Here is a 15853-nt window from a genome sequence, read left to right as displayed (position 1 = left end):
GAACTCAGTTAGCTTACCGAGGTGACATAAGAGTAGTATCTAGTCGTCTGGAAAAGCGATTTTGCCCGGACCAGCAAACTTATATGGGGGAATAATCTACAAATTACCAAGGGATTAACCAGTGAATGCTACCTGAGTTGCGGGACTCGAGGCATGCACTAAATCTTACCCAATTAGAATGTGGGTTGCCGCGTTACTCAATCGTAACATGGCGACGCCAGGGTAAGCCTGTGGAAACAAAGGGGGATTTAGGAACCTTAGTTGCAGCGTTCCGATCAAGGAGTAGTACCTTAAACTGCTTGCTTACTCACCGATATGGACGGTCTTGGAATTCTTCACTGGCGTGCTTGTGCGATCGAACCAGGAAGTAAAAAAGGGGCGGGTGTGCGGTGATTGGTCAAGACAAGTGAGGCTTGAGACATAAACATAAACGAGGGGTGCAAGTTGTGGTGGCCATTTTGAGTGAGTCGTATTTCCAGTGATGTTGCATGCAAGGTGACAATTTACTACAGCATTCAACAATGCATTTCAAGGAGTGTAATTTTTAAAAAACAGTACATTTCCAAGAGTATATTTTTTAAAGACAGGGGATGCTTGGCGCTTTCCCCAGAGTCTCTGAAGCATCACTTTGGTGGATTCAGGTTAGAGCAGTCCATTCATCCTGCAAGTTCAGACCAGAGTTCAGACTGTCTGTCTTCAGAATCCATTTCAATTCTTCTCTGTTAAGCATACGGGTTAGGTCGCCTCCTCTGGGTGGTATAATGATTTGTGTAATCAAAGTCCATCGGATCTCGTTCTCAGTATGCCCTTTGTACAAAAAATGTTCAACCAAGGGAGAGTTCAATGTTTTGCACCTAATGCGGCTGCGATGTTGGGATATTCGCAGCTTGATTTTCTGTTTTGTCTGGCCAACATATATAAGATTGCACGGACAAAAGATTGCATAGATGAGGTTACAACTGTTGCAATTGCTAAAGGTGCGCAGTTCGTTTTTTACATTTTTTAATACAAATTCTTTACCGTCAATTGAAAAGTCACACACCACACATGAGCTACACTTGGAATGACCATGTAGAGGGGGTAACGACCAATGATCATGGAGTGTGGTATTTTTGCCAATTGTGGGTGGCAAAGCTGCCCTTACCAGTTGATCCTTGAGAGTGTGTATAAAACGGGAGTTCTTGGGTTGGTAAAGTTTAAGAAATTGTACTCATGTTTGCTTAAAATGCCATTATCTAGGGCCTCCATTGTGATGTCTTTAATAAGCTTTTGAATATCTTTAGTGGGGTTATAAGGCAATCTGTAGTAATGGTTAGTGTTGGATACCTGACGTTGGAGCTCGTTTTTATAGTTCTCAATATCCTGTAGAACTATCCCACCACCTTTATCTGCTGATTTAATGATCAACTTGGTGTTATTTTTGAGGGAGCTGATTGCTAACTTTTCTTCCAGCGAGATGTTGTACGGTATGAAAAGATGGGATTGCTCCATGCTAGAGATTTCCTTAAGAATAACCTTTTCAAAAGTAATTATTTCTTTTGGAATCATATTAGATGTAGGCGAGAAGGTTGATGGTGGTCGAAATGGAGTCGTGACAGTTCTTGGTTCCGAAGGATTGAGTTCAAAGTATGAACGCAGTCTCAGTTTTCGGAAGAAGCCTAGCAATTCAGATTGGAGGTTCAGAAAATTCGGGTAGGTGGTTGGGACAAAGGATAAACCTTTGCTGAGGATGGATAACTCCTGAGTAGAAAGTCTATGGTTAGAAATGTTGAAAATGGGAATAGTGTTAGGATTAACAATATCTGTTACCACTGGTAACATTTCTGTCTGGTCTGGGGTTCTCCTGGGGAGAGAAAGCTTATTAAAGACATCACAATGGAGGAGCTGGATAATGGCATTTTAAGCAAACATGAGTACAATTTCTTAAACATTACCAACCCAAGAACTCCCGTTTTATACACACTGCCTAAAATCCATAAAAGGGTGGATAGCCCCCCGGGTAGACCAATACTGTCTGGATGTGGTTCAGTGCTTGAACCACTAGGCCATTATGTTAACTTCTTCCGGAAGGACTTTGTGCCTATAACTGAATGCTACATCAGAGATAGAATGCACATGATTAACTTTATTGAAAATTACTCTGTTGATCCTGAGCATGAGACTCTATGCACATTAGACGTAGAGTCTCTATACACAAACATTCCCCAGAAAGACTCCCTACTTGTAATGGAAAGCATTCTAAACACCAGGACACGTCCCCATAGGGTGCCTACCCTATTCATAATACAACTCCTGGAGATTTGTCTCACCCAAAACTTCTTTCTCTATGACTCACAGTATTACCAACAGTTGCGTGGCACTTCCATGGGGGCTATTTTTGCCCCCACCCTGGCGATACTGTATATGGGCTGGCTAGAAACCAATACCTTTCTGTCCAGCAGTAACCCATTCCATCAGGGCATACATACATGGAAGCGCTACATAAACAACATCTTTCTAATCTGGGGTGGCTCTACTGAGGACTTCCCACGGCTATTGCACTGGTTGAATAACAATTGCAATGGCCGCACGTTTACCTTGTCCCACAGCAAAGAAAGCATTCCCTTCTTAGACTTAACCATCCAACACCATGACGGGATTCTATATACATCCCTGTTCCGTAAACCAACGGAAAGAAATACCCTCCTTAGCTACAATAGCTGTCATCCTAGGGCACTAAGGGATAGTTTACCTTATTCACAATTCCTTAGACTAAGAAGAAACTGTTTTAAGAAAGAGGATTTCTTCACTGAGGCCAGCACCCTCTCTGAGAAACTGAGGACTAGAGGCTACCCTAGACGTCTGATAAAAAACTCCATGAAAAGAGCCTGGTATTGCCCTCGAGACACTCTCTTGGAGCCCAAACCCAAGGAAACCATTGAAAAAACAGTATGTGTAACCACCTTCTCCACCATATCCAATTGCGTGAAACAATGTATTAAAAAGAACTGGCACATTCTGAACTCAGGTCCCCTCAATTGGGAAATCCCGCTCTTTGCTTTCAAGAAAAGCAAAAATCTCAAGGATCAACTGGTAAGGGGTGCTTTGCCACCCACAATTGGCAAAAATACCACACTCCATGATCATTGGTCGTTACCCCCTCTACGTGGTCATTCCAAGTGTGGCTCATGTGTGGTGTGTGACTTGTCAATCGGCGGTAAAGAATTTGTATTTAAAAATTTTAAAAACGAACTGCGCACCTTTACCAATTGCAATAGTTGTAACCTCATCTATGCAATCTTTTGTCCGTGCAATCTTATATATGTTGGCCAGACAAAACAGAAAATCAAGCTGCGAATATCCCAACATCGCAGCCGCATTAGGTGCAAAACATTGAACTCTCCCTTGGTTGAACATTTTTTGGACAAAGGGCATACTGAGAACGAGATCCGATGGACTGTGATTACACAAATCATTATACCACCCAGAGGAGGTGACCTAACCCGTATGCTTAACAGAGAAGAATTGAAATGGATTCTGAAGACAGACAGTCTGAACTCTGGTCTGAACTTGCAGGATGAATGGACTGCTCTAACCTGAATCCACCAAAGTGATGCTTCAGTGACTCTGGGGAAAGCGCCAAGCATCCCCTGTCTTTAAAAAATATACTCTTGGAAATGTACTGTTTTTAAAAAATTAGGGGGCATATTATCAAGCCTGTGCGCTAAAATTATCGCCGCTTTATCGGCCGAAAACGGCCGATAAAGCGGCGATAAGGGGCTTGATAATATGCTCTGTGGAATTCCAATCGAAGCCCATGTTAGATGTCTTCACATCTAACATGTGCTTCGATTGGAATTCCATAGAGCATATTATCAAGCCCATTATCGCCGCTTTATCGGCCGTTTTCGGCCGATAAAGCGGCGATAATTTTAGCGCACAGGCTTGATAATATGCCCCTAGATTCCTTGAAATGCATTGTTGAATGCTGTAGTAAATTGTCACCTTGCATGCAACATCACTGGAAATACGACTCACTCAAAATGGCCACCACAACTTGCACCCCTCGTTTATGTTTATGTCTCAAGCCTCACTTGTCTTGACCAATCACCGCACACCCGCCCCTTTTTTACTTCCTGGTTCGATCGCACAAGCACGCCAGTGAAGAATTCCAAGACCGTCCATATCGGTGAGTAAGCAAGCAGTTTAAGGTACTACTCCTTGATCGGCACGCTGCAACTAAGGTTCCTAAATCCCCTTTTGTTTCCACAGGCTTACCCTGGCGTCGCCCGGTTACGATTGAGTAACGCGGCAACCCACATTCTAATTGGGTAAGATTTAGTGCATGCCTCGAGTCCCGCAACTCAGGTATCATTCACTGGTTAATCCCTTGGAAATTTGTAGATTATTTCCCCATATAGGTTTGCTGGTCCGGGCAAAATCGCTCTTCCAGACGACTAGATACTACTCTTATGTCACCTCGGTAAGCTAACTGAGTTCCTTAACTCTACGACCAGTCGCGATATAGGCACTAGTAATTCAACCTATTTCACGTCCTACCGCCGCCTTTTGGGTGCGCACTATCGCATTAGGCACTAGTAATCGCCAAACCCACTTCGAGTGATAGCTCGCGGACTTGAAACCAACTACGCCCATTGTCGAGATTCAGAATGCTCATACTCTATAGGCACAATTAGCCTTGACATAGAACGCCTACTAGCCTGTCTCACCTCGACTTCGAACACTTGATTCCTTACTCCACCGCGTTGTTACCACCTCTTCACTGGCCTCTCGTGGAAACCCTGCAACACCTTCACCACGGTAACGGTTGAATGCACATTGCACAAAGAGTCACTTGTTTAGAAATAATTAGTGCTCTGTTCTTAAAGTATGTATTTTCCTTTCTTTTCCTTTCAGGCATTTTTGCGGTTTAGCGTTAAAAGGCAACTTATGTTTTGTCCTGATGATGGTCCCCATAACTGTTTAGGGGGACCGAAACGCCGTCGACTTGCTTAAGCACCTTATAAACATTTTTGATTGCTAAATTGATGTAATGGTGCTGTTTGACATTTTCTGTGTAACTAACATTTGAACAGAACAACGCTTGTTTGCCTTAAAAACCCGTCTAACTTTCCACCAACTGTAAACACCCCGCTAGTGTTGGGCACAGGCTTGTGTACCACACAGGGCTCTTGTGGAAGGTATCTTTATGTTATTCAGAAACATTGTTTATTAAGTAAAACTTGAATGACCTCTGTCCGGCTGGACATGTCATTCTAAATATAGATTTGACTCCGTCTATATTTATTGGTTCTAAATTCGAATATGCACGGGACCACTGTTGTTTGAATGAATATGTTCCCCGAGGTCCCCTGCTGACTGGATTGGGACCCCTTGTTGTTTTCAATATACAAATTTTAAGAAACACCTTTCAATGACGGTGTTACACCTGTATTTGATAATTTATGCTTGAGATGAAAACCAGGTGGACACTGTTGTGGCTATCTCATGTTATTTTCCTAGCTACAACGCAATGGCTACTCCTCATTAATGACTATGCATGGAATTGACAGCCTTTTTTAACTTGCATGTTATGGATCAAGGTGACAAGCTCCAGTGTAGAGGAAACTGGGTAACGTGATTAAAAATATATCAAACAAAAGGATATCAACTGTACCTGCAGAAGCATGATGTCATTGGTATGCTTGGGCCAGTTGAATCGTGGGTGTGGAATATATTGTTTGATTGTGAATGTCTGCTGCTCTGCTTCTTTCTTAAACTGGAAGTGAACTCCAAGAACAACCCTGGTTGTTTTTTTTGATCTGAAAAGAAATGAATATTTATTAATGACGCTCTGATAGATACTAGAGCTCCCAAGATACAATGGTTTTACAATTGGAAATAAAAAATAAATTGCTTTTATATTCAGGTTCTCTCTACATGGATATTGGGTACAGTGTGGGACTTTACAATAACAACACTGTGATGTGTGTGCATGATGAACCACAAAAGCACCAAGCCCCCCTCATCCTTCCTCCCCCTTCGTCTGTTTAGTGATAGTAATGCTATTGATGGTTCTGAGTTGTGCTCTTACCGCATGTTATAAATAATCCCTCAAGGGGCCTCTAGTGGGATACACATGTAGACATCAGTGTGATACCGCCCATTTCCACGTGCTATTACTAACCCTGGGCGGAGTTCGCGGAGTTGCGCTACAACTCCGCAAAGTGCCAAAAAAACTCTGCCACACTACGTGGAGCTCCGCAAGCGCCGGAGTTCCATAGAAAAATGCCGTTCGTAGGTGATTGCACAGTGGGGATGCTTGTCTGCGATCCCGTTTCATCCATTATAAAAAAATTTACTATATGCTATGATTTATTTGAGCTCTTCTTTTATAATTTTTTTTTATACACCTACAATTGTTACCAATACTGCAAAAACCACAGCTTCATTTATACAAACATACACAAACAATGTAAATAATGATAATAGCAATAATACTAAAAATAGAAATCTATGTTTATTTGGCAGCCATTCTATGAATAAGTGGCAATCGTCATATGAATAAATAGGCATTATGGTGACACCATTACACCACAGCTGTGAATTAGGAGGTGAGTTTATTATCAGCACAAGCAAAGTGACCACCAACACTTCACTGTACAGTATTAATCACCAACTGTCAGTTTGCATCTGCCGAGGGGGGGGCAGGAAAATGAGGAGGGTGTGAGCATAGAAAAACAAAATAAAAAATAAAGAAAACACTTACTGGATTGTGACAGACAATGTCCACCTCACTCCAGACCGCTTCTGCTGGGACTGCAATGCAGGCCCCAGTAAAGTCTGACAACCAATCCTAGCCTGCTCACATGCTGTTATTCAGCCTGTGAGTAGCTCCTTGATTGTTGGAAGCGAACTCTTACGGCACCCCAGTGCACTGGTGGCCTGCACTTGCTGTCATGTCTTAATACATCTGGGTGGAGAGGTTTAAAGTGCGCATGTTGGGATGGCGTTGCCAGACGGTTGGCCACAGAGCCATGCACATTTTAAACAGTGCAAAGGCAGCCCTCTGTCCATCTCTCCTCTCTGCAATCACTCAGCAAGGCCCCGCTATATCCTGACGCTTGGTTTAGGGCTGATTAAAAATAAATTGTTAATGAATTACCATCTTATTTTTCATCTCTGGGGTTTTGGGGTGCACTTAAGTAGGTCGTCACTCCTCCACTCCAATGAAGGAGCACCCCTACCAACTGTCACCCCCCAATCCTTCCAGAGAATAAATTCTATATCGTCATAGCATTCTAAGCAAGCCACATTGAGTGATCCATTTTTTTTCCTTACCCTCCATTTGTCGATGCACAAATTCAACTTGGTAATCAGGAACTCTTACCACTCTGTCCTTATTTTACACCCTACCATCACTAATATGCACATTGCTAAACCACACCTTCACAACTTACAAGAGAGAACTACATTTTGATTCCCTATATGTGACACAACCCTATTTTGTTAATTCTTAATGTTAGACTTGGAATCTTTGGTGTGGTTTCCCATGCTGTGCTGGATTTCGTTTTTGCTGGCTTAGATGCTTTGGGCACTTTGCCACTGCTGATCAGCATCAATGTAAATTGTTATTATGATTGATTCTCACTGATTGGCATATTTGATTTACTGGGCAGTCCCTAATAGAGTGCACTGAGTGTGCCATGGCTGGTAAATCAAATATTACTAGTGGACCTGCAGCGCTGATTGTGCCATCGACATGAGTAGTCCTGAAACTGTAACTCAGACTTGCCACTGCAGTGTATGTGTGCAGTTGTTAACTGACCTGCTGACTTGCCAGGCCCTAACCTTCCCTTTTCTTACTTGTTAGTCACCCCTAAGGTAGGCCCAAGGTATCCCTGTGGGCAGGGTGCAGTGTATGTGAACGGTAGGACATGCCCTGATGCGTGTGGCATGTCCTGATAGTGAAATACAGCCAATTTCATTTTTCACTATTGTAAGGCTATCTGTCCCCATAGGAAAGCATGGGAGTTAATTTATAACATCTTATAAATATAACTTACCGTTGGGACCAGATAGGAAAATAAAGTTTAGTATGCCTGCCCTCAGAATCTACAGATGCACCTTTTAGGAAAGGTGATTTTTACATTCCGAGTTTGAAAATACCACTTTAGAAAGTGGCTATTTTCTTGTTCAACCATCCTGTATGCCTCTGCCTGTTTGTGGCTTGACTGTCTGGCTTTGGAGTAACATGGGGCTGGGGAGGTGCAGTGGCTGTGGCCCCAGGAGTCTGGATGAGTCAGCACCAGGTTGAATAGGCCTGATCTGCATTGATGGGAGGAGTAGCACCCGTACCTGAATAGAGCTGTGCCTGCCTTCCACAATGCCGGCTCAACCCACCTGTGGTGTGTCTGGAGCCAAGGCTCATACTGACAATGGATGTTGTTGTGCACTTGAAGAGTGCCCTCCAGAACTGGTTTGAACTGGGCTCAGAGCCCCTTGCACTAAGAGAACAAATACTTTTTGGGGTATAAGTATCACACCCAAAACCCCTGAACTTTAGACTACTTCTGGTATCAAGAGGAACCTGTGCCAAGGAGAAAAGCTGGAGAAACTGAGGAGATGTACTGCCCTTGCTGTGTGTCTGGGGTTGGCCTTCAGTTGCTGTTTCTGCCAAGGAAAAGAGTAGGACTTTGCTGTGTGCTGTGTCCCCTGCTTGAGGAAGGGCTTGAGTAGAGCTTCCCATCTGTTTTGAAGTCTCAGGAACACAAAGACTTCAACCTCAGCTTCCCTGGAGTTCTGACCTGCCTGGAGTCCCTGTGGGGCCTCTGGAGAAGGTTTCTGCTGGATGGGAGCTGGAAATCAACGCAACAAACAAGGAAGTTGGTGCATCGCTCTTCTGGCAACAGTTTTCCGACGGAACGCCGTGGTGCAAGAAGAATCTCCCCGCACCACTGTGCCGCTGCTGAAACCGACGCAGCTCCTGTCACCGCTGCAAGAATCGACGCATTGAGGGATCACGGCTGGAAATGTCGATGCAGCTCCACTTGCCGCTGCGCATCGTTTACCTATGCATTTCCATGCATTGTCCCTGTGCCGCAAGTTTTCCCCAACGCATCACCCGCGGATCAGAGTCATCTTAGAACTGATGCATCGCTTCCCCCTACAGACCAGCAGAACTGTTGCAGCGCATCCACAAAGGTCTCAGGAACGATGCATCTCTTTGTTTTTTTACGCTTCTTATCGCTGCAGCTGTTTGGCTTGGTGACTTTGTCACAACAACAGGTACTTTGCAAGAAATCACGCATCAATAGTTTTCTATGGACTCAGTTGCTAAAACCTTTTGAAAGTCATTTTTCTTAATACTTGTATGTTGGATTTTTGTCATTTTGGTCTTGTTAAGTTTAGATAAAGATGCTTTATTTTCTAAACTGGTTGGGTGTACATTTGTGGTGTTATCACTGTGTTACGGTGAGTGTTGGTACAAATACTTTACACATTGCTTTTGGGATAAGCCTGTCTGCTCGTGCCAAGCTACCAAGGAGGTGAGCAGGGGTTATCTAAAATGTGTATCCCCTTTACCCTTACTAGAAGCAAGGGTCCCTATTTGGATAAAGGTGCCTACCTCTGCCAACTAGAGACCCCCATTTCTAACACTTACCCAACAACCTTTCTTAAATATGTTTTCGATCACACCTCCATCCTTATTTCAAATGAATACATTTCCTGATATCCTCCACACCTTGGAATAGCTTAGGATGAATGGAAGACAGGCCCCTACATTCTTAATTCAACTTAGTACAAGGCACAAGTCCACATAACAAAACAAAAGAAAGACACACCAAAACATGTTGTTAACAACATCCTACCAATTCAACTTGTTAAAGAAAGCCAATTACAGCTGCCCCCTTCAAAGTATGCAACCCATTACTTCTGGAATGATAAAGGGGAGCTCTGACGTGTTTAATTCTCATCTCTTCTAAAAACATTATCATCTCATTTGACACTAACTGCCAGCTGCAGCTCTTGCAAGTTAGCGTGGTGGGGCGGTGAGGGGAGTGGGATGACTTTGACGGACAAGAACGAGGGAAACCTAATTATTTACTTAATTGTTCTTTCGTCATCGTCTGTCGAAACCTTCCCCCACCAGGCCCCACCTCACCACTGCTCTTACCTGAATGAGCCGCAGCTGCTAACTGCGTCCCATAGACAGTTAGTAGAACAGAGGGATATCCCTCTTTCCTGAAAACCTTCTGCAAAAAATGTATCACAACTTGAGTATTTGTGTTACTCACCACACCCATTTCTGGCCATTTGAATAAATAATCAGTTAAAACCAAGGCATATTTAGCAGTTTCACCAAGAACGTTATGTGGACCAGAAATGTCCAAGAATAACTTGTTTCAAGGAACCACTGGCAAATCCACAGGCATAACTGGGAAGTGATGCATGACTTTTGCTTTTTCCCTTATAGCACAGCCAACATAGTCCCAGACGTACACCTCCACTGCTTTGTCTAATCTAGGCAACCAAAATTCCTCCCATAACCTCTGTTTCATAGCACAAATACCCAGATATCCTTCGTGAGCTAACACCTTTGCAAACATGACGGCACCACGAATTTCTGCACATCTTAACAATTCTTGTTCACAAGTCAATTCCTGAGCAATTTGGAAATACGGAGTAAACCCCAACAATAGGTGATTGTAAGACTTGGCCCTTTTTGCAGGGTCATCCCAGAACTTTTTCCCTTCCTCCGGTATTTTTTTCTGACCTGTTGTTGGTGATTTTAGGACTATGGGCACTGTATCACTGCTGTTCAGTGCTAAAGTGTATGTGCTCTCTATGGTCAACTTGGTAAGATTGGTCTCCCCCTGTTTGGCATATATAATATACCTGTAGGTCCCTTGTAGAGTGGTATCTCAGATACCCAGGGCGAGTAAATTAAATGCTACTGGTGGGTTTGCAGCGCTGCTTGCGTCACCCACCAAAGTAGCCTGTCAAACCTGTCTCAGGCCTCTGCCACTGCAGGGGCTGCGCGCGCAGTTTACTGCTGCTGTGATGTGGTACATAAAGTGGTTGCCACGTCTGTGACTCCCCCTTTACTACATATCAGTAACCCCTAAGGTAGGCTCTAGCTATCCCTATTGGCAGGGGTGCAGTATAGGTAAAAGGTAGGACATGTACCTTAACTGTGTGGCGTGTCCTAGTAGTGACAAACAGCCTATTTGGTTTCTCACTGCTGTGAAGCTGCCCTCTCATAGGAATACATTGTCGCGCAGCACTACTACACCCATGGTTAGTGTGGAGTCCATTTGTGGTGTCATCATTGGGTTGTTGAGTGTGGTTGCAAATACTTTACACATTTACCTTGAAGGTAATCCTGCCTGCTTGTGCCAAGCTACCAAGAGAGTGAGCGGGGGCTTTCTCAGAAGGTGTCCTTCCTTTCCCTGATGTGGAAACGAGGGTCCCTATTTGGCCAAGGTGCCTACCTCAGCCAACCAGGGAACCCGGGTCTAACAACCACCAAGTGCCTTTGTTCTTCCCCCTGGCACAGGGCTCTGTGCCCAGTCCAAGTCAATTCTAGGAAGCACTTACACACCTCTTTTCAAGTGCACACCCACCTCTATTGTTAGTGTAGGCCCTGGCCCCTGACACACCACGGGGGGGCGGAGCCATCATTGTAGAAGGCAGACACAACCGTATTCAGGTTCAGGTGCTACTCCTCCCACTACTCCAACTGCAGATGAGGCCCTTTTCAGCCTAGCTCTGACTCACGCAGACCCTCTGGAGCCACTGCACCTCCCCAGCCCCTGTCACGCCAAGGCCAGACAGTCAATGCACAACAGGCAGGCACAAAGACACAGAGTACACACAAATGTCTACTTCCAAAAGTGCCATTTCAAAAATAGTGATAATAAATCTGTAAATGCCAGTACGCAGCATTTATCGCCACTATGAAGTGTACTTCGTAGTACGCGAGCTACGCGTAGCACTACGCGAACTGCGCAGTACCCTATTCGCACGGTGCAAGATGCCGTTTTCAATGACTGCACAGTGCGGACAAGCATCCGGCACTGTGCAATCATTGAAAACAGCATCTTGCACAGTGCGAGCTGTAGTTTTTTGCCGCTCGAGTACATTTTTACTCGAGCGGCAGTTTTCTCAATGCGGACTGGTAGTTTCTCATCACGAGTGGTCGCGAGCATACACGACCACTTGCAATGAGAAACCTGACCTCCCCGCGTTGAGAATCTTGGTTGGGAGGTTTATTTCCCACGATCGCAATCGGTAACATGATGTTGCCGATCGCGAATGAGGAAAAAGTCTCGCCAGGATGTCATTTTGCTTGCTCGCTGTTGCCAACTTGATGTTGAGGACCGCGAGCAAGCAAAAAATGACCGCTGCACTACGCTACGCGTGTTTGCACTGTGCTATATGCAGTTTGTGTAGTGCAAAGTAGCGCAAACTACGCGAGCGTAGCCTAGTGCTTTGCCCAGTGTTACTCCACACAAGTTTTATAAAAACGAGTATAAAGTTTATATAAAAAGATATACAATAAGACCAAACAATATAAATCAAACATATGAGTATGTGTAATATTCCTCCTGACTGGTGTTAGGCCAGCCAGCCCTTTTAAGTTCTAAAGGGGCATATTATCAACTGCCAGCAACAATTATCGCTGGCAGTGCTTAGCAATAATTTTATTATCGCAGGCTATCTCTGTAATTTATCGCCCTGGCAGCGCGGTATTAACAACGCATTTCTCCAGGGCGATCAAAATTCCGGAGATAGCGAGGTTATCGCTGTTTTGCAGGGAACATCGTTGGTTTTCCAGCAATGTTCCCTGCAAAACGGCAATAACCTTGCTGATACAACCCACAGGGTTGTATCAGCATAAACCACCCCCAATGTTGGAGATAGGTAAGTCTGCATTTTAGCAGACGTTAGTTTTTGGAGAAAACAGCTGTTTACCCGAAAAACTAATGTCTGCTAAAATGCTGGGGCAGCCTTCTAAATATCGCGATGTGAAGATCAGCGATATTTGCAAGGTTGTCCATCCGGGGTACGCCCAGTGGTGCCCACTTTGCATCTCATTAGAGATGCAAAGGGAGGCGTTGGGAAAAAGGGTGCTAACGTGATTATGCATGTTAGCACCATCTTGTAAATAGGGTGATAGTTTTATCCAAAAAAGCGGAGATAACGCCCTTGTAAATATGCCCAAGAGATATTAATGAGCACTTCTAAACATTCCACTGTAGTCCTAATACCCTGTTAAGCAGTTTGTATTGCTAGAACCAAGCTCATTGCAATTGAAAAGTAATAGAATGCGTAACACAACAATCAGGTACTTTGTTATGCAGAAATAAGGCAATGCATAATACACTAATCAGGAAGTACATTATGCAGGAATAATGCAATGCGTAATACGCTAATTATGTAGTTCGTTATGAAGAAACAATGCAATGTGTCATACGACAATCAGGTAGTTCATTATGCAGAAATAATGCCATGAGTAATACATTAATCAGGTCGTTTGTTATGCAGGAGTAATGCAATGCGTAATACACTAATCAGGTAGTTCGTAATGCAGAAATGATGCAATGTGTGATACCACAATCAGGTACTCTGTTATGCAGAAATAAAGTAATGCGTAACACACTTCAACACAGATCACGGTGCCTTAGGCAGCCTCTCCGCCACTTGTGCTGACTCACAGTTAGCCTCTGTCAACATTTGCCCCCAACACGGGTATGGTATGACAAAAAGTGCACTCTGGCCCCGGTACTGCCACTCCCTTGGCAATTACGGGCCGCAATACGAGCCGAAGCAGAGGCTCGCACTGCTGGAATGAGAGAGAGGCCGAGAGTGTCTCCCTCTGAGCCCGCATCCTACCCTAGGCGTCGACGCACGTTACCTGGGGGGTGCAACCTCACTCTCCTCTCCTCTTCCAGGGACTTGGGCCTCCAATGCAATCTTTGTGAAATGGCAATGGCGGGCTTGAGCCGGCGGCTCAGGTTCTCCGGGGCTGCCGGGCCGCTACTGCTACGAAGATCTCAGGCAGCCACAGGGCACACACACAGCATCGCTGAGACTCACTTGAGCTTCAGGTGCACGGACAATGGGCACTCCTCATGAGGGTCTCAGGCTGCACGAAGAACATGCACACAGCGTCGCTGAGAGTCACTTTAACTCTGGGTGCACGATAACAAGGCAATCCTCATGAAGATCCCAGGCTGCACAAAGCACACGTACACAGTGTTGCTGAGACTCACTTGGATTCTGGGTGTGCACACTAACAAGGCAATCCTCATGAAGGTCCCAGGCTGCACAAAGCACATGCACACAGCGTAGTTGCGACTCACTTGGATTCCGGGTATGCACGCTAACAAGGCAGTTCTCATGAAGATCCCAGGCCGCAAAAAGCACACACACACAGCATCGCTGAGCCTCGCTTGGACTCCAGGTGCCCACGATCACAGGGCACAACTTACAAAGGTCTCAGGCTGCAAAAAGCACACACACACACTGTAGCTGAGACTCTCCTGAAAACTTGTGTGTTCCTGTGTTTCCGCAACAGGGAGCCAGCTGACCTCGGGCCCTTGGGGATAAGTTACTTCAGGATACAGCACAGCAAAGTCCTTTCAAGCAGGGGGACACAGCACACAGCAACGTCCCTTTAGCCTTTCCTTGGTTAAAACAACAAACTGTAGGCCAGCCCCAGAACACACAGCAAGGGTCAGTCCTTTCCTTCAGTCTCTTCAGTTGTTTCTTCCTTGGCAAAGATTCCTCTCCACCACAAAGTAGTTCCAGTCTTGTTCAATCTTGATCAAGCCATTCTCCTCAGTTCAGGGGCTTCAGCTTTCATAAATATACCCCTCAATGGCTTTGAAGTCTTTGTGCTCAGAGGGCCACGGACCCCTGTTCAAATCAGTTGTGTGCGTCCCTGCCAGTGACACCTTCTTCCTTTGATTAGTGGGGGTCTGGATTCTCAATCACTCAGCAGGAGATGGGACAATTGTTTTATGGCAGCAACCCAGGCCTCTTTACCTCTAGGGGCTACTCCTCCCCCTACACTCCAGATTCAGGTCAGCCTCTTGCTGTCTCACCTCCTCCCCTGGGTCAACACATTCCCCAGATCTCTTTCAAATCCAGACAGTCAATCCACATCCAGGCAGAGACACACAAAAATGTTAGAGCACAAAAACCTAGCCACTTCTAAAAGCGTGGCTTATAAAGACACAATGCAAAAACCACCTTCATAGAAAGATGTGTTATTACATGGTGATCTCAGGCATACTCAAGTTCACCTCTCCATCGTAAGCCTTTGGGAAGATAGGCTGGAAACATATTACACAGCCTCCCCATTCTGTCCTATGGGTAAGATGGCCTTCCAACAGCGAAAAACAAAATGGAGATTATTTCACTGTCAGGACATGGTACACACCTTAGTACATGTCCTACCTTTCATGTGCACTGTACCCTGTCCAGGGGGTACCCTGGGCCTACCATAGGGGTGTCTGATGTGCATAGAAAGGGAGGAGTAAGGTCTAGCAAGTGGGTGCACTTGTCAGAACAACATGGCAGGTAAACAAACCGCGCCCAGGCACTGCAATGGAAGGCCTTAGTTCCCTCTTTAAGGCTACTGGTGTGGGTTGCACAAGTAGTGCTGCAGGCTGACTAGTAACATTTGCATTACCACCCCTGACTCACATAGTGCACTTTACTAGTAAGGCAAACCTACCAATCATGGACAACCAATTACCATTATACTTTACACAGGGAACACTTGCACTTTGACGCTAATCAGCAGTGGCAAAGTACCCAAAGCATCTAAGTTGGCAACACCATGTCAGAAAAAAGGTCTAGG

The 15853-nt window shown here is 45.0% G+C and overlaps 1 protein-coding gene across 1 annotated transcript in view; it reads right to left on the bottom strand.

Moving 5' to 3' along the window:
• Positions 1-15853, bottom strand: part of LOC147726527 (granzyme A-like) — a 110137-nt gene that overhangs the window by 59093 nt on the left and 35191 nt on the right. The window contains exon 3 of the mRNA XM_086962945.1: positions 5657-5801. Within this exon, the coding sequence (XP_086819071.1) occupies positions 5657-5801 (145 nt within the window). The remainder of the gene's footprint in view (positions 1-5656; positions 5802-15853) is intronic.

This window comes from Lissotriton vulgaris, chromosome 3_1 (genome assembly GCF_964263255.1).
Source record: "Lissotriton vulgaris chromosome 3_1, aLisVul1.2, whole genome shotgun sequence".
In the NCBI taxonomy this organism is placed as follows: Eukaryota; Metazoa; Chordata; class Amphibia; order Caudata; family Salamandridae; genus Lissotriton; species Lissotriton vulgaris.
This window is presented reverse-complemented; position numbering and strand designations above follow the sequence as displayed.